The sequence below is a fragment of the Drosophila montana genome, unplaced genomic scaffold, assembly GCF_035044405.1.
Source record: "Drosophila montana isolate Dmon_TW-CO22-7 unplaced genomic scaffold, ASM3504440v1 contig_3213_1, whole genome shotgun sequence".
Classification (NCBI taxonomy): Eukaryota; Metazoa; Arthropoda; class Insecta; order Diptera; family Drosophilidae; genus Drosophila; species Drosophila montana.
Genome location: NW_026998093.1, coordinates 426,242 through 445,818, shown reverse-complemented (window position 1 = coordinate 445,818; position 19,577 = coordinate 426,242). Strand labels below are relative to the sequence as shown.

The 19,577-nt window shown below is 44.4% G+C and overlaps 2 protein-coding genes and 2 long non-coding RNA genes across 4 annotated transcripts in view; 2 read left to right on the top strand and 2 right to left on the bottom strand.

The window, feature by feature from the left end:
• Window positions 1–1,314: 1,314 nt before the first annotated feature.
• The window catches only part of LOC135432793 (uncharacterized), a 45,470-nt gene continuing 27,207 nt past the window's right edge, over window positions 1,315–19,577 (bottom strand). The window contains exons 5-6 of the transcript XR_010436965.1: window positions 12,515–13,152; window positions 1,315–1,592 (exon numbers count right to left, since the gene is read on the bottom strand). The gene's annotated coding sequence lies outside the window, so the exon portion shown is untranslated. The remainder of the gene's footprint in view (window positions 1,593–12,514; window positions 13,153–19,577) is intronic.
• LOC135432789 (uncharacterized) lies at window positions 7,047–8,044 on the top strand. Its single transcript, XR_010436963.1, has 2 exons — window positions 7,047–7,304; window positions 7,366–8,044. It is a non-coding gene; the product is annotated as an uncharacterized LOC135432789 (long non-coding RNA).
• Window positions 8,611–9,141, bottom strand: LOC135432790 (uncharacterized). The gene is made up of 2 exons (XR_010436964.1): window positions 8,909–9,141; window positions 8,611–8,821 (listed from the first exon to the last, which is right to left on the bottom strand). It is a non-coding gene; the product is annotated as an uncharacterized LOC135432790 (long non-coding RNA).
• On the top strand, window positions 16,488–17,767 carry LOC135432815 (putative odorant receptor 65b). The gene is made up of 6 exons (XM_064688644.1): window positions 16,488–16,618; window positions 16,681–16,852; window positions 16,906–17,045; window positions 17,110–17,382; window positions 17,436–17,673; window positions 17,726–17,767. Exons 1-6 carry the CDS (start codon window positions 16,488–16,490, stop codon window positions 17,765–17,767), a joined length of 996 nt encoding a protein of 331 aa, XP_064544714.1.

Genomic DNA, 19,577 nt, shown 5'->3' with positions numbered 1-19,577 from the left:
CGCTCACGCCCACACACAGGCTCACGAGGCGACTGACAGACGCGGTTTCTGCAACTGCCACTCATAAATTGTAACCTATTTAAAAGCGCGGTGGCGGACTGGGTGAGCTACTCGACTCCTGGTCCTGGCCAGGCGAGTAGCCCAACGCATGGCGTAATAATTTTCAGCTCTAATTGCACCACTGTGCGCAACTGTGGGACGAGTTTGTGGCTATTTTTGTGACTATTTCGCGTTTAATGAAATTAAAATAAACGCACGTCGCATGCAAAAGCAGCCGCCGCTTGTCGACGCAATCAGTAGAGAGAGAGGGTGGGGAGGGGGAGAGCAATGCACCAAGTTGCAAGCGTCGTTAGCAGCGTCCATTAGTGCGTTGGCGTGCCACGTCTATTCGTGGCCATCTTGCTTTTGGTCTGGTTTTGGGTTGCTGCTGCTGCTGATGCTGTTGTTGCCGCAGGTAATCCCCATTATTAGCACAATTAGCGCAACCAGCGAGGCTGGAATGTCCCCATTGTTGGACCTAGTCTTGTGGTGCCCATGTACTTAGCACTGATTGGAGGCATAAAGGCAACATCTTGGGGTTATTGAATACCATATGCTGAGAATAAATTGAGCATTTGATGGAAAGTTTGCGTGGGCTGTGCCTAATCAGGCACTCATGAGGCTCGGAGAGCCGATTGTCAGACACAAAACACCTGCTGATAACTGACAGCAATGGCAATCGTATTAACATTCCCCAACAACTGTGCGGGGGCATCTTGAATGCACTTGAATATCAAAAGCCAATACCGTTGCCCAGCCAGTTGTCCAGCTCAATTACCGGAGCTGCTGCTGACGACCAGCAGCTACGTGATGCAACCCACCTGAGAAGCACCTGTTGCAATCGCGTTGCTACCGTTGGCTGCCCGCGCCTCCTCCTTCCAACCTACTCACACCCCTTCGTTAATCGCCGCGCCGCATAACTCGTTAATGCTGACAACGACGACAACGGGACTTGAGCGCTGATAGAAGTCTGTAATGCTTTATGAACAGCAGAGCGGGCGACTGGGTGGCTGGGCGTACGATTCGGAAAATCAAGCAAGAAAAAAAAGAAAAACCATATTTAATAAAATGACAGTTGCTGTCAGACGGCGTCAAAAAGTGTTTGCCATTCAGCAACAGCTTTGCTTGCCGGGCACGAGCTGCCGAGCGAGGAACTCAGGAAACCAGACCCAGGCCCTGGGCCTGAGCTAGAGCCACCCGCGACCAAACAATGCGAACAGCGAATGGCCAATTGTCGTATATTCAATATTGTATATTATTTGTTGTCATTGTGGCTATTGTTGTTGTTGCAATTGTTGTTGTTGCTGTATTTTGTCATTGTGTCTTGTCGCCTGTCTTGCGGTCTCTCTTATTGCATCGCCTGCGCTTTGCATAGCAAATGGCCAATTAATATTAACGTGGGCGTGTGCCTGGGTATGCTTATTTTTTTCTTGAGTATATCTTGAATATCTTGAGTTGCTTGACTTACCGTATCTCAGGCCTTTGATGAAGGAAATGTTATGCAAGACATGCACGTATTGCAAATTTGTTAAATTATGTGGTTGGGAGGTGTCCTGAAAGAGAGAAAGAGTTATGCCTGGTTATATAAGGTCTTTGACAGTAATGAGAAAATTAAGCAAATGTGTGTTCTTTGGGTACTTAAGCCTACAAAGTTTTCAGGTAACAGTATACTATTTTAATAGATCGCATACTTATGGATATAACAGCCTATTTAAATAAATAAATAAATAAGTGGGCAAAATATCGATATATGACTATAAAACAAAGTAATACCCTTAGTTTTCAATGCTCATATAAGATTTACATCCAGTCAATTCCATACCGAAAAAATGTAGGTTAGATCGATGCGATAGGCGCTGGCATCTGCAATTGTTGTGGCAGTAACCAAAAATTATCATAACTAAAAATTATTGTGAATTCGCAGAGAAACGCGCAGATATTCAATTGAGTAAAAATGTTGGAAATTTGCAACAAGGCAGCGCCAATTGCGCACAACAACAGCAACAACAACAACAATTGCTGTTGTGGCAGCGGTAACAATAACACAGCAACAACAATGGCAATGTCAAAGACGCTGCGAGGATGCAACTATGAAAATTGCGTTAGAAATCTGCAATTTATATTGCGATGCCCCACACACAAGCAACAACAAAGACCAGCCCAGGTTCAGAGCAACACAAATACGATTGCTATCCAAGCATCGACTGCTTGAACTGCCTCAACTGCCACCGGCGTACCTGGCGATCCTCTCAAGAAACAAGTAAAAATGAAGGCAAATACTAATAGCCAAGTCAGGGATACTCTTACGTTTACTATAAGAACACCCAGCTCATACGGCTAGCTATTGAACGATATATAAAGGAATAGATAGACCAAAGTATCAGATTTCCTTCCCATATAAACATTTTCCTCTACCTGCTTGATATTGTAGCGCATCAACCCCTAGTTAGTGTATTAGAGGCAGCCACAGCCATGTTCGATAATCACAATTGTTTGCAGCGAGTTGAGGCTGCACAACTCAACGCATTCCGGCGTTTGCTTTGTTGCTGTTGTTGCTGTCGTCGATGTTGCTGCTGCTGTTGTTGTTGTTATTGTCGTCGTACTCGCTGTTAGCTGGGCACAGGAAACATTGGAAAATTGAGCATGGAAATGAACGCAAAAAAAACACAAAAAAGCTGAAAACAGATAGAAAAAAATCGCCAGCCAAATGGCAACGGAAAACCTCTTCATTCAAGTCGTCCGTCTCCGACTCCATCTCTAGCTCCAGCTCCAGCTCCGCCTCTGTCTTCGTCTTTGTGGCTGTCTCATTTCGTATGTGCGAGGCGTTTGCCTGAGAGGGTACATTCCAAGGCTTAAGCCTGGGCAAAGTCTAAGGCAGCTCAAACGCCAGCACCGACGATTTGTTGCTGGCCCAAGTGGAGCAATTATTGCAACTGCAACAGCAGCAGCAGCAGCAGCCGCCGTTGAAAGTTTTGGCATTCGGTGTGTGGGGTAATGCATCATCACATGGGGGCACGCCTGGCCTGGCCTGGCCTGGCAAAAGCATCGACATCGGCATCAACATTCACATTGGCACCACATTCAAATCGATTTGGTACGCATCTTCCTGCAACATGTTGCGGAAACAGCAACAGCAAACGCAACACGAGGCGATTTTGCAGCAACAGCGCGCCAAATTGATTTGTTGCTGCTTTAGTGTTAATTGCCAGACCACGACTAGACCGGGCCAGAGCCTTAGCCAGAGCCAGAGCTAGAGCTAGAGCCAGAGCCAGAGCCAGAGCCAGAGCAGTAGAAGAAGGCGTCATCAACATGGTCGTGTGGACATGAACTAACTGTAACTGCATTCAGTGGCTCAGGTGGTTGCTGATGTCGAGAATGTGGGGCACTAGAGTTACGAGTGGGCGTTTCACAGAGACATACACACATGTATGGCAACAAGCGGGAGTAGAGAAATGGGGGAGTTACAGCAACTGCATTGCATTGCAATTATGAAGTACGTGTTCGAATGCGTCGAAAGCTCACAAATTTCTAATGATGATATATTGCAGCTGGCGCTGGTAACATTGGCAAGACTATCAAATTAACAAGATCGTCGCTTCCGGCGTACAATTGCTGAACAGCAACAGAACCCAGGCAAGCAACTAGGCAGGCAGGCAGGCAGTGGGCAGGCCAGGAGTTGGAGTGCAAGGAGTACAGTATTCAATTGACTTGCGCATTAATCTTGGCGCTAGACTGGACTCGGCTTGTTGCTGCCGGGTTTCCCACAACGGCAACACACAACACACACACGAAATTTATGCCAAGTGGCGGACGGGCGACGAGTGCAGATTTCACGTCAAAACTCATGGGTGTACAAATGCATCATTCTGATGGTCATCATCAGTCTCTGCCTATCAAACAATCGACAAAACAAACAGCAGCAACAGCGGCAGCAGCTGCGGCGGCAACATGTTGCCAAGACATTGCTTGTTGGCGTTGGCAACAATTACCCAGAGCTGGACTCTCAAAGCCAGACTCAAGCCCAAACCCTGAATGTTTTTTGTGCGACAGTTTTGTGAATGTGAGTCGGCGTATGTGTGTGTGTATGTGTGATTGCTGACTGCTACAAATTTCAACGTCGCACAAAAAGTCAGCCACGGCAGCAATCTGCACTTGAAAATCTAACAGCAGCAGCAGCAACAGCAAACACCAGCAAAACACAAGGAAGTGGCTGCCACCGAGTGGCAACCTGTTTCTGCACTTGACCATGCACCATGCCAACATGTTGCCGAATTGACAATTTCGCTGCGCATGCGCAGTTGCTGCTGCTGCTGCCGCTGCCGCTGCTGTTGTTGTTATTGCGGTTGTTGTCAATTGTCAGTTGGCGCAGTTTTCCAGCCACGTTGCCTGGTTTATGCAAATTGCAGCAGCCAAAGCGCTTCTATGGCCATGACCAATGCCCCAGCTGAATCTGAAGCTCAAGCTCAAGCTCGAGCTCGAGTTCGAGTTCCAGTGGGCGTTTGATTTCAATCGCTAACATTTTCACATATCCATGGCCATATGTTGCTAGTGTCGACGCAACGGGCACTCGTCCTGCAGCTGAGTGCAGTTTATTTTCCTTCTTCTTAGTCTGTTTTTTTATTAACGGCTTGCCATTTCGATTTTATGTTTAGTTATATTTTAGCTGGGGCTCGTTATTTTTCATTGGCTCTGGTTCATATTTGGCCTCTTGATCTCACTTGAATGCCATTCCCCCAATCTCGTCCAGACTTTATTAACAATCATTTTTCACTGCACGTCCCATTTTCGGGTGTTGATCTGTTCCTACGCATACAATTTGTATGCCAGGCCCAGTCGATCGCCAAGTGTTGATACAGAATTACTCCCCCCCATTGACAGCACTGCCACCGCATACCATTTCGACCCCGCCTCGTCGGTGGCCTATCGGCTCTATCGGCATTTGTTCGGTTATCATGTAATTTGATCTTAATGCGCATCGTGTTTATTTATTCTCTCTTTTTTCCCAAAAAAAATTAATCCTTCACACTTGTGTTGAGTTTTGGGTATGGAGAAACGGGGAGCGTAATATTCAATCGATTTATCGTGTGGTTGTTAGCTGTCAAGTGGACGGCATTAGGCCATCAGCCAACGATGTCAGCGATGTGACATTCCAAATTGGGCATGCAAGATTTGGGTACGTGCGTGAGAGTTGCCCTACAGATACCTATGGTCAGTCGCGTGATCGTTACGATCTGAGCTAATCAACTAACGCCCCTAAACAGTTTACAGTAAGATAAATGATTTATTTTCTTTTCGTAATATTTTAAAACCCATTTGAAGCTGATTCTCGAAGGAAATTATACCACATCCCTATGTACATCCTGCATTTTTTATATCCTATTTTGCCTAAACGTTTTTCATTTGAATTGCGATAAATTGTTCTTGTTCCAAAAATCTTCAACAGATACAAATTTGGGGTAATTCGTATATAAAACAGTACTCAAAAGATAAGTTAATGTTTAAATTCTAGAGATTTTTATAGCTGGCTCCATCAGCTTTATATTTCCCATTCGTGTCAAACCCGTCTAGGCAACTGATATGCTCTGCTGCAGCTCATAAATATGCATTTCAAGTGCAACTTGAACTGCAACTGCTTCGTAGACGTCGACTGCATTCAAATGCGGCGCACGTCGTTTGGGTCGTTAAAAATCGAACACGCACTCAATCGAACAATCGAACTATCGAGTCACATTGATCTATGGGTGGACTGACTTGGCTTGGGCGTACGATATGATTTACGATTGAGCCATGAGGAATGAGGAATGTCACGATTTAATAGGCTTATCGGAGCTGTATTTCCAATTCGATTGCCAGTTGTCCAATTCCTGCGTTGGCTGCACTGCGTGCGGTCTAATTATTTCATTACGAACTTGTCACGGAGCTTGCTGAGGAAATGGGGTGTGGTCCGCCCGCCCCGCTACCCGCAGAGAGTCAAAAATATGTATTTCAATTCAGTAATTTTCTAATTAAAATTTCAAACTCAACCCAACGCACAATCAGCATTAAAAATCGGACGGAGTGTTTTGATTTATTGGAAAAATATAAAAATAAAATATAAATATGTTTGGCATTTAAACCCCACTGCTGCCCCAGCATACCACAGGGGGCCGGCAGAGCAGCGCTTCACCTGTCTAACACTTGCATTTTAACGACTCGCTGCATGCCCCCAGCTGAAACAGCTGAAGGTGCGACGCTGCCAAATGTCACAAACTTTACGGCCAGTTTGAAGGGCAAACGAAAATCGTTTAACTTTGATTTCGAATTTCTGATTTATTCACCCAATGTTGCCAAAGCGCAGGCGCTTGCAACATAAATTTTCCTTAACAGTTCCTCTGATATGAACTGTAAAAACTCACCATAATTTTTAATTGTACAAATTTATGGCCTAACTGGGACTCGACTCAGTCTGCGACTGGGGCGTCGTCGCCGCAACTGCCGCAGATGATGCAGTGCCTCATCCCGCTGACGGCGTTAGCGGTTCTTTTGTCCACCGCGCTATCTGGTTGACCATTTTACAACCGATTTATAGTTGATGACCACTGCAGATAAATAGCTTTCGTTCCCAGGGCCGTGCTATTAAAATCAAATAAAATCAATGTTGTTTTTGAATTCGGCATTTTAATGAATAGTCCAGCATCATAAATCAGTAATGTATATGGGCTGTAGCTCTGCCCACGTCCACCTGGCCCCAAGTCTGTGGCATTGTTCGATTTTCAATAAAATATTGTTGTAATGATGCATTTATAAAATTATAAAAATGTTTGTTTCTTTATGCTCACAGCGCGATATTTAAATTAATTTTACTGTGCAGCACTCAAATCCGAACTGGAAAATCAGCATGAGAATACAAAACAATTTTCGGTCTCATTTATGGGCTGCAGCATTGCATCTTTTGCTTAACAGAAATAAATAAGCTTTTATTTGATATTTTTGAACCTTCTAGATTGTATAAACAAACTCAAGTCGCTTTTGAGATAACATGAAAAACATGGAGAAAAGTAAAAATTCTATTCAATATCTAAAATAAAATTGTTGACTAACTGCTGTTCTTGTTTGCCCGCCTATTACTTTTACATAAATGCCTCATTTAGTTAAGATGACTTCCGTGTCATAAAGTGTATATCTCTAGTTCCACTTAAGTTTGGGCTTTCAGCTAATTGTGTCAGAACCTGGGTATAAAAACTCTTGTGCAGCCGTCAACGTTAGCAGATTTAAAATGCGCTTGGGTAAGTCTAGAAGGAATAGTTCGCCAGACATCGAAAAGTCTTTAACACTTAACACTTTTAGTTGTTATATTATGGATTGCTCTGCTGGGCTTATCGCAGGCATACGCCCCGGATATATGCGCTGAACAGTCTTTCGGATATAAAGCTGTCGATTCACATGACCCTAAATCATATTTTCTGTGTCTAGGACTACTTGGCAAAATATTGAGCCATTGCGATGAAGGATTTCGCTTTAATGGATCAGCACAGAAATGCATTCTTGAAAAACAGTCAAGAGCAGGGGATGCAAGTTCTGGCGGTCCAAATAATTTGTTCAACATTAACCAGAACATTACCATGCACAAGCCAGTTATCTTTAATATCTTTGGTCCACTGTGGAAACCTTCAAACCCTGCACCTCCGCCAATACCAGCACCTACGACGACCGAAGAACCTGTCACTGTTTCTCCAGGCAATAACATTTAAGCAATTATCAACCATGTTAGTAATCAACTAACTATTTACAGGGCCAGAGTCTAGCTCTACTACATCGATTAATACAGTGAGTTCTCCTTCTTCAACAACTGATAGCTCTACAGAGGGTTCTTCTTCATCGGGCACGGATAGCTCTACAGAAAGCTCCACTTCATCTACGGATAGCGCCTCAGAGAGCTCTTCTGCATCAACGGACAGTACATCCGAAAGTTCTTCCTCAGCAACGGAGAGCTCTACAGAAAGTTCATCTTCTTTAGCAACGGATAGTACCACAGAGATCTCTTCTTCTACATCCACGGATAGCTCTACAGAGATCTCATCCACTTTATCAACGGATAGCACCACAGAGAGCTCTTCTTCTACAGCCACGGATAGCTCTACAGGAAGTTCTTCCACTTTATCTACGGACAGCACCACAGAGAGCTCGTCTTCTACAGCCGCGGAAAGTTCTACAGAAAGTTCTTCTTCCACAACGGATAGTCCCACAGAAAGTTCTTCTTCCACAACGGACAGTACCACAGAGAGTTCTATTACTACTACTTTATGTACTCAGACTACACCAATCGTGGTTTAAGCTCCTTTTAAACAAAACCAACTACTACACTAGTGGGAGTTATATATAGCGCTGATAAAAACTGTTTACCCTGACTGGGTAAGTCTACCCGAACTATTTAATTTTACAAAGATATTTGAAAATAAGTCTAGAATCCATCGAATTAATAGTCATGTGATGAGAATATTGAAGCTTAGAATCTTGAAAATAGAAAATAAGTCGAATGGGATGATACTCATGGCTCCATTTTGGGAGGCGTAAAGTTTTGGCCGACGGACGGGAATTGGATAAAAAAAAATTGTATTCAAACGTCTAAGCACAAAACTTACCACGGGCAAGGCCTTGGTATATCCGCTAGCCTTTTTATATATTTGTTGATTTAATGTTAAACATACCGTTTCACCCGGTTCAGAGTTCATCCCACTTCCCACTTTTTCATTTATTTCAACTTTGCATTGGTAATGTGCAGGCTCCACATCTCTTTGCCGTTCTGCTGGTGTTTTAGATAAAAGAGAGACTGTTTCGCAACAAAAAAAAAAAACGAGGCAAGCAACAAAAGCCAACAGCATATACATACGTAGACACATTCATGCTCACATAGGTATGCGACCCCAACTCCCCTGTTCCATATAAATATCAAACGGGGCTCATATTTCAATTTCGATTTTTGAAAACGATGTGCGAGCTAAACACAAACAAACAAACGACAAAGCAAGAAAACAAACAAACAGCCGAACAGCAAATACATTGAATGCGTTTATACTATATGGAGATATACTCTTTATATAAACCACATATAAATTTGTATACCGAGTATCAATCGGAATGGACAAAAAGGATATCTATTATGTTAGTTAGTGTGTAAAGAAAAGAGGGTGAAATGAAAAACTGAATTAGATTTAGATTTTAAAAATAATAACCATACTTTTATAATACAAGTAAGTATTTCTTCAATTTTATAGCAACTGCACAAAAGTTAATAAAATATTTATATCCCCAACTAAGAGAAGCTTATGCCTTTTTTTCAGTACAGGGTATCTTTTGGTTGAGCACTCGCTTTCTTTTTTTATTGCTTATGTATCTCAGAGTGAGCGCGTATCTATGCAGTGGACATGGGTCTGTGTTTGGGTCCGGATCTGTTGCTGTTATGGGTTGTGCCTGTCGTTCGCATAAATGCAACGAAACTTTTGCCCTTGCACATTTGATGCCAATTCCGATGCGTTGCTCTTGCTGCTGTTGCTGCCAGTGAAAATGTCCAAAAATGAGGCACAAACATGCGCATGAATTTTGCAAAGGCAACGGCAAAAACCAACAACAGCAGCAGCGGCAGCGGCAGCGGCTGTGGCTGCCGCACTAACAAGTTGCCACTGCCAGGAAATGCAGCGCAAATAAATGAGGCAGTTGGAACTGTCCCTGGACCTTTTGGACATGTCCACCAATATTTTAGCCATTTGTAATTTTATACTTATTTTTGCAAAGCGTTAACAGTTGACCGCAGTTCCTCCGGACTGACCCCCGCCTGACAAGCGTTTGCATTTTAGATTTGCCGCATTGGAAATTCTATATGCAACATGTGCGTTTCGGCCTGCCCCAGAAATTGGTAGCACGAGTCTTGCAGCTGTCGCTGGCCTGGGGCACAATGTTTGGCCACCACCTTAATAAGTCAATGAGAGAGACCTGTGCACCTTTCTGACTAATTGCGAGGCGATAGTTGGGCGCTACTTTCGCGCCTAGCGTCCCCCTCAGGGCGCAGACGGGCGGCTATTTGCATAAACATGCAAACGTGGCCAACTTCCGTCTCAAGGCCAACTGTGAAATGAACTAAAGAGAAACAAATACTTATACGAAACTACGAAAATTCAATTAGCAGTCGGCTAGAGAGCAACATGAAAAGGGCGTGGCCGGCCGCTAAATCTAACTAACGACGCAAACGGAACAAAAACTTCGCTTGAAACGAAAGAACTCGAAAAGCTAAAGACTTTGGCCGGTTAAATGTAGTTTATGAGGTGGCAACGCTGCGTCTGAGTTATGCTAACCTCCTGCAGCGTGGCCACATATCGAACTTGAACTTGGGCCAATAAAAAACTACCTACCGCATTTTGTGTCCAACAAAGCTACCCAAAATGGTTGACGATGTCTTCGACGGCGGCGGCGGCGGCGTCTCGCAAGTGGCGTTTTGTCAAATATTTTTGTCCTGGCAGCCAGTTTTAGCCTTGTTCTGCTTCTTCAGCGACTCTTCACGACTTTTATTTAATGAATTTCGCAAATTTTTGAGGCAGCATCTCACGCATGCGAAAGGCGCGGAGTTCAGCGAGTTTTGCGACTTTTGCGACTGCAACTTGTCTCCACATACACGATGTGCAAATAATTGTCTCAATTCCGCGGATTCCATGATCTGCAAGTCGGAAAAAATAAAAATAAAATTTGCTCACTGAATGAGTGGCCGTCGCCGTCGCCGTCGTCGTCGGCATGGCCATCGGTCCGGGGCACCTGCAAGAGATTATCGCGCTGAATGCTTAGGAACTCATGGCGCATAGTCTCGGGAACTGCAACAGCTACTGCTTAGAGGGCATTAAATGCGAAATATTTGATCGGAAATGCTCAGATAGCATATAATGTGAGAGAACATGAATATCAATGGCAGAAAAGCGGAAACTACTTCTTAATGAAGGGGCAAAAAGCTTAGCCCAAACTGTTTATAAAAGTAACCATAAAATCAAAACACAGCAGCAAACTAGAGCTCAAAGTATGCCGAAAGGGATTGAGCCCGAAATGCCACCTTTTATTAATTGAATATAAACTAGCCGAAAGTAAGCCTAAACAGAACCGTTTGGAAAACCAAATCCAAGAATTGAACCACCAAATAAGTTTAAGGGCCCAAGTCCACTTAAAAATTGGTTAAGTTCTGATCAAGTTACAGGTGTGAGAAGTCTAGCAATTGCAATTACCATGAGCATTGCATTTTGTGCTGAACATTTTCACGAGGTACGTAAATTGCCAAAGCCGGCAAATCGGCCATTTGGGCGCGTCTTGCAACGTTTTGTTCTTGGCAATGAATTGCCAAACGCAGATGACAATGAGCACCGGGCCGCTAAGTTGGCCCTGAACGACAGCAGACAACAGTAGCGTTTCCGAGTCGAATGGCCTTTTGTGCTCAAATAACAGAAACAAAAACAAAACAAAAAAAAAATAAAAAAAGAAACAATCGTCAGTCAATTGCTAAACGATTTGGGGTATGCGCGACAGGTATGCCTATGAAATCCGGCTGGGGTTGTGGAGCTCAAACTGAAGCTGCAGCCGCAGCTTGAATTTCAGTTCCTCAATTCTGCTAAGAGCTGGCGACAATTTTGCAATTGTCTGCGCTAACAACAACAACAACAACAACAACAGTAGCAGCAACAACGACAGCGACAACGATGGAGGTCGTCGCATTGCTCGCATAGCCGACAATGAAAAGCGCCGCAAATTGCAACTTGCATACAAAAATCTGTTTTGGGTCTTGATAATTGCCATTCAATGGAGTTGGTTTCTGGATAGCTGCCGGCCACTACTTAGTTGGAGGTTAAACTCATTTAATTGTTGTCGCTACTGTTTACTTGCTTGTTTCCACCTTGAACCTGACTCCGGCTCTTACCTCTCAGCTCAGAGCTGAGCCCTGTGCGTGGGCAGCTTCAATTACGCGCTGTTACAGGCCCACCCGCTGTTGCTGCGTCTCATGCTTCAGTGAGTTGGAAGTCCAAAAAAAACGAAAAACTAATTAATAAATTAATTATGCCATTACAATAATACACACGAAACTCCCATACACACACACACACACTGGGAGAGACAGCCCAGGGTAGGGACTCACGCACTCTAATTATGAATATTTTCATGCTGAAATATGCATACACGTGTTGTTGTTGTTGTTTGTTTGCTGTTGCCACGGGAGTTGACTTAATTAGCCACCCAGTGAGGCACTGCAGCACTTGTGCGAGTCTCGACCTGACTCTGCCCCTGTCGGAGTCGGATTTAAGTTGCGACTACTGATATGTGCAGCAGGTTGCCCCCATGACATGAACTTTAGCCGAGCTGTTTTTTGGCAGCTAATTAGATAAATTTGAATACATGATTACCGTATATATATAAATACATATAAATATGTATATTTGAAAACTAGGTAGACAATTTAATGGGTACTTACCGAACACATTCTTGATTTTCTGCATGGGAAGTGAATGCACTCAGGCATATGACTGGAAATATGCCTTATGTGCGATAGAGATAGGGCGCATTTGATTTGAATTTTATTTCCATGTTAACAGTTCTATTATCCTTGTGGCTGTATCTGCTGTCCAGCTAGAATCCGCAGTCGCCGTCGCCGTCGCCGTCGCCGTCACCGTCGCCGCAGACCGAAAGCCGATGATAAATCGCGCCATTTACGTGTGTGCGCCCAGGTAAATATATCAGCTAGGCAAGGTCATAAATATTAATTGTGTTTTCGGGGCCTGGTCTGGGGCCGGGGCTGGGGCTGGCGCTGGTGCTGAAGCTGAGACTGGGGTTCAGTTCAGGAACTGGAACTGCCTTTAATTTTGCATGTCTCGCCTGCTATGTTTGCCTGTGGCGAGCGTTTGTTGTTGTTCCTTGCATTTTGTTGTCGGTTGTTGCCATTATCAATCGATCGAACGCGAGCTGCATTTGCTTAGTGGCCAGCCGAAACTCCAGCTCGAATCAATAACAACAACTACAAGAACAACAACTTGCCAATATTGTTAATAAATATTCCAGATTGCAGTCGTACAGTGTGTTCTACGAGCATGTGCTAGATGCTCAGCTGATACCCTGTATGAGTTGATACGAGAAATAGAAATTGTAATGAATTGTCAGAATATTAATCTAGGAATACTTTAAATGAAATTATATTTTTTAAAGAAAAAGTATTTATTAGCTAAGAAGATATGCCTGTCATTATTAAATCATTCAACTGTCCCTTGAAGCGATAATTGAAAAAAAAGATTGATTGACTAAAAACATAAGGAAACATAGTTTTTTCGTTATTAGTTTTAACTTTAAACAAGCTCAGAATCAATAGAGCACAAAAACTTGAAGAAGAAGCTTAGCAATAGAAAATACATTTAGAATGCAGCAGCAGCCATCGAGTGCCAGGAATGGAGCAAGTGGCCTGGAGTCAGGAGGCAAGTGGAGTAGGGTCGGGTTGAGTTATTCATAAGCGTGGCGCTGCTGTGATTAATATCCAAGGAATGCAGTTTATTGTTGCGCGACGACGACGACGCAGAGGGCAGGGGCGTGGCAAAAAGAGACACATGCCTGCGCGAAAATAGAGACGGGGGCTGCAGGAAGGTGGCATATGTGAGGCAGGGGTGGAGCGAGCGGGCAGTTGGCAGAATCGTACGCTCAACTGTGGGCCGCAACGCAAATTTGTGTGCATTATTTTTGGTTGCCGCAAAGCGTTTTTCTCGGCTATTTTAGCTCAGTTATAAATTACTGCGGCCAAAGGCTACGTGTGTGTGTGAGTGTGTGTGTGTCTTGCTTGCATAATCTGTGTGCTGAAATCTTTGGCATCCACTTGCGCATATGCACGGGCAGAGTACAGCAAGTGAGCCGCAATGCCCGCCAAGTGCAGCTATGTGCGGCTCCAGACTCAGCACCCAGAATCCAACTCCCAGCCCGTCTCTAGAACAATAGCCCGGTCGCGCACAATGGAGCCGCGCAGGCAGCGGAGGAGCGTAGCTGGAACTGAATGGCCGCCACTCTCATAATAGAGTCATAAAATTTTAGTGCGCCGCTTGGCTAAACCCTCTACCGAAAGACCCCCCCGTGGCGCCTGGGACACGAGTATCCGCGTCCACATCCACAAACACAACCACATGCGCGTCGCAAGTCCAAGTTCAAGTCAAAGTCGTTTCGCTTTGTTGGCCATTGTCCCGGCCATTTACTCGGACCATAGAAATATATAATTGTGATTAATTATACGACATAAAAATGTTTTAGATTCAACATTTTGATGCATTTATTAACCGAAAAATCACTTGAAATGAGCGGTTTTTAAACATTATATTGCGCCCCCCGGGAACAATGCTTGAGGAGACCAAAGAGCGAGAGAGGGCTGGGGGAGCTATGAGCAGTATTTGCTGGTCTGTTGAATGTTTGTCGATGGTCGATGGCCTTTATGTGGCCAGCGCAGATCTATTATCAGTTGTAATAAAAGTTTACATACTTTTTTTGGGGCGTTCCTTTAGCTTGGCTAAGAGCAACAGCAGCTGGGCTTAAAGGCATGCCAGGCACACTTTTGCCTATCATCATGAATAGTTTGAATACGTTGAATTATTTTTAATAAACCGACGTAAACAAGTAGTTGAGTAAATTATGATCGTATCGTTTGTGGATAAAATGCAAACTTTTGATATTTGTGCTCTTTAGAGTACTTAATTGAGTTCATGGCCCATTGGCTGACTGTCTCTGGCTGTTTGGCTCCTCGACTGTCGGGGACAATAGCGCACTTGGAGCAGCCGCTTCGTTATCACAGAACATGCCAGCACATGGGAATTGTTGGGCCGCCTGCTGAAGATGCCGCCTAAAACAATGAATGGGGACAGCAACAACAACAATTCATCGACTGTAAATGCGTCTGCGTCTCTGGCTGTGCCTGTGGCTGTTGTAGCATTTCATGCCCATCAAATGCATTGACATTGAACAATTGCGCGTAATGTTGTCGTACATTTGACAAGCGCGCAAATTGTAGTGCTACCTGTGCCAGGTACCAGATACCTGGTACTACAGCTAGCAGGCAGTTACCAGGTAACTGCCGACTCTGTTAGCCTGTTGACTGGCCAAGGCGAAAGCTCGAATCTCGATCACCGCTCGTTTCGTCTAGCCGTATGAAAAAATAGAAACAAAAAAGAACATCTAACTTCGGCTTGACGCAGTTTCGATACTCTAACAGATCTGACTCTTCAATTCATATAGCTTGTCAACCTATAGAAATTGGACTGGTTATCATATTTGACTGAGGCGAAATATATATGTATATGATTACACAAACTATATTTACTTATAGATAGTTGGTAGAGCCAAAAATGTGATTTCCAACTTTTTGACAAATTCATAGTGCCCTGTGTAAGTGTATCAAATCAACAAGTTGGACAGAATTTGATGGAAATTGGCAGACTTGTCTGTCTCAGAGTTGTCTGTCGTTGATTGTCGGACTATGTTGCGGGGCCTAATGAAGCGACGACATTTGCCGCAAAAACCTGGACATGGCACAAACGAATCGGACATGTCCGCTCGGCATTGGCCATTTGCCAAATATGCAGCGACAACTAACCGCTAAATGCTATCCAGATTAATAAGCCCAATGTGTGGGTGATACTATCATCAATTGAGCATTGAGTTCAGGTCGAAAGATAGCAAAAGTCAAATGTTATTTGGCCATGCGGCCAGGCAACGTTCTTAGCCCGAATATCGTTACGTACCAAACTTGGCCAAGGCAATATTTTTGCAAGCCGTTAAAGATTTGCACTGCCAACTGTAAAATGCATTTTTGTGCGCCTTAAATGGACCGAGGAAAAAGTAAGCAAAACGCACGATAAAAAGTGGAAACTCCGCTGCCACTGTGGATAAATGTGTCTAAATGTGGGTAAACTGGCAAAGCAGCCACAGTCAGCCAACTGCAAACTGCACACTGAGAATATATATTTGCAGTGCAGAAACCCAAGTTATGGTTTCTACTATATACACATATTTAGCAGGAATAGCGAACGACTGAGTATCAGCCAACCTAATTGAGCCTTGGGCTATACATTTCTAATAAGCATCGCATCCCATGGGTTATATCAGTTACAGGCCATAATTATCATTAACTCTGCGTGCAACTGGAAAATTCTATTGTAATTTTTAATATGTAGGCGGAACGTGGTATTTCATTAAGACAGGGGTGCAAAAAGTTCTGCACATGCCTAGCTAACAAATTCCCAATCGGTTCCTTAACGCACAACAACAGTTCCCAAATAGGAGCCATAGAGTCAACCTACAACTATAAAATGAATTCCTAAATGGATATCGTTTGATGGTTCTCAGCGTTGCAGCCCTTTAACCTAGACTATATAAGAAGCTCGACAAGGGATACGCAATTTTATAATTATTATAAGGCTATCACGATGTGGGCTTATCGAGCTCCTGACGAGAGTTGGAGACGTATTTATGAACAATTTAAGGGATTTTGCTTGGTGCTCCATCAAAAGACGCATCCGAAACATACGTCAACCTTTTATAATCGCATACAGCTCATGTAATACATACAACAACAAACATTTTGATGTACTTTACTTACGTAAAGTACACTTTTTGTAGTGTCCTGTGGAACTTTCCAAACGAGAAGCAGCGCCGCCTGTCGACACGTCGGATCTGGCATGCCTTTATTTTGATTCAGATCAATGTCTTTTTTCTCACACTTTTGTTTGCGCTGCCGGAATCGGTGGACCATATAGTCGATTTGGGTCAGGATATTCTATGGATGATTGGGGTTTTCTCTTGCTCTGATTTTTTTGCAAGCAATCGAACGCCTTCCATTTGCAGACCTTCTATATGTTATTCAAGTGGCACTTCTTCTTCTTTTATATGGATGACATTGATGAGGCTATCAATGATCTGGATGCCTGTCACTGCGAGCCAAAGAGTGGACCGGCGGTGGCAATCATACGCTCCGAACAGCTCTGGTTCTTTTTGGGATTGGCTTGGCATGTTGGCATAATCATGATCTGTGTTTTGGTGGTATTACAGCCAGGCCAGAAGCTGCCATACCATGCAGTTTGTCATTTTCAATGGCACGATCCCATCCCAACATCCCATCGCGCACGTTTGCATTTACATTTGGCAATGCTTCTTTCTATTCTGCAATATGGCATGCATTCTATATACCGATCTATTCTCATCGCACTGCTTCGCACAACTGGCGGTCAATCTGAAGATCCTGTGCATTGAGCTGAACACCTTTGCCAAGGTGTACCACGAGGACGAGCAGCAGTATCGCACTGAACTAGGTCGATTGGGTTAGTCTGAGTCTGAGTTCAGTAGTATCATTCCCACCTGGATACCTCTTTTTACAGCATTGTGGATCGCACCAACGAAGTCTTCTATGCGCCGCAGATAATGCAGATGTTAACCGCGTTCTTGATGATCTCCCTGTCTACATTTGAAGCACTTGTGTCCCGACATGAACCCACTGTGGCAGCTAGATTTGTCATATTTATGGTGCTATCGTTTTGTCATCAGACCTATTGGTGCCTGTTTGGGGACATGGTCACCGAACAATCGGAGCAAGTGGCTTTTTCCGCCTATATGGCTGTAAGTTGTGCCAGTGCTATGCAATTGAGAGCCCCAACAAATTATTTTTCAGATACTCAAGCAGTGTTATAGTAGTGTCAGTAACTGCTGCTAGAGAGCCTGGATTAAGCAAGCGCCACAATATTAGTTGAATAAAATACCCCAAACTACAAAGAAGTCTGAGGTCTAGCTCATTCTCCTCTGTTTAAAGTTAAGGTAATTTCTGCCTGGAAGTCTTAATCGCTGCTCATAAAGCAAGCCAAGCTACCTGACTGCTCCCGCTGCATTCCCGAATCACCCAAGCTCGTGCAGCTGCAGCTATTTAGGAGTGCCCACGGAACCAATTGGCAGACGGTTCAGTTTGGTAGCCGGGCCACCAAAACTATTTACGTTTACAAAATTATATTGTACTCTGGCATTTTTATCAATATTTTTCAGTTCGGCTGAAAGAAAGTTTCTCAACGAGGTTGCATTTTATGCATGCGACCCCGTGAGGTCGCCCCGGCAACAGCAGCAGCCGATCCAGCTTCGAGCCAAGTCCAATAACTGTGCTCATAAATTGCAATTGTGTGGAACGTGGGGAGCTTGTAGTACTTACTGGAAGCTGGTTTGACTACCCGGCCGACTGGCCGCCTGGCCGCCTGTCTGCTCCGTCATTAGCTTGATTGAATCTTATTGTTGGCAATTAACCTTCGCAGCTATAAGGCCAAGTAGCAGCAGCAGCAGCAGCATTTCTGTGCCACATCCTGGCAGTCATCCATGGGTAATAACTTCATTTGCCACGACGCGCATGACACATGACACAACATGTCATCTGCTTATGCCAAAACTAATTGCCTGCGACAAGTCGCCAGCCTCAATTAATTAGCGAATGCTAAATGCGGACTAGGCTACAGCCAAAGCCAATCCGCAGTTACATTTGCATGCGCACGAAACGGGGCAGTGTTTGCGGAGCGTCTCAGCTGCACAGCCGGAAAAACGGGCACAAACCCAAACATGACGTGCCATGGCAAAAAGTAAAAAGCTCGCATATTGTACACCGAATTTCACTTAGGAGCAGATCAAGGAGCGCCAATCCCCACCAGACAGCAGACAGCAGACAGCGGCTAGCGGACAACGGACAGCCGACAGTAAACGATAGCTAAGTCGAACAGCAAACGATTTGTCAGACCGCAGCTCTGCAGCTCATTTAAGACTCCACTTCCTACTTACGTTTGAATATTCCTATTCGCATTCGCAATTGCATATTGCCAGTGTTTACTTACTTAGCACAGTTGCCCCCTCCTCCTCCTCCTTCTCTGCGTCCTCCTCCACCTCTTCTTTTGCCTACTCCTCTGGCACTTCAACCGCATCGCATGCAGATGCAGCGCCTTTGTCATGACATGACAGCAGCCTAATTCATCATTATGGCTACACGGCGCTGGCTGGCTTTGGAGCTGAATGAGAGTTTTGTCGCGACTTTCGCTAGACGTTTGCATGATGCAGTTTACTCCAATCCCCCTTCCTCTTTCCATGGCTTGTCTGAGCATCTGTGCAGCCGATCTCGTTAGACGGCGTGCCCGTGCCTAGCCCGATTCCATGCTCCATGCTCCTCCAGTGATTCATTCATGCGCAGTAGTTGGATTTTTCGCTTGCATGCAGCTGACAATGATGATAATAATGATGATGCATGTGGCTGCAGTGCGACTAGCATTTCGATCACGAGAGAAGCTAGAGAGGGAACTGTATGGGGGCCGTACAAAGTGCACTGTCGATAGCCTGATGATTTGCCTGTCGGCATCAACGAGGACGACGACATTATCGTCAGCTTGCAGTCAGAAGTCAGAGATGTCAGCTGTGAGCCGTAGCTCCTCGCTGTACTTCTTATCCGACATTGTATCTTTCGGTGTGGGCTTGCCGAAAGCAATGGAAAGTTATTGAAAGCC

Bases quoted from the DNA above. Each gene is read 5' to 3' on its own strand.
- LOC135432815 (XM_064688644.1), top strand. From the start codon at position 16,488: ATGTGGGCTTATCGAGCTCCTGACGAGAGTTGGAGACGTATTTATGAA. The intron at 17,046-17,109 runs GTTCTTTTTGGG...GTGGTATTACAG, and splicing joins ATACGCTCCGAACAGCTCTG to CCAGGCCAGAAGCTGCCATA. The intron at 17,674-17,725 runs GTAAGTTGTGCC...ATTATTTTTCAG, and splicing joins CTTTTTCCGCCTATATGGCT to ATACTCAAGCAGTGTTATAG.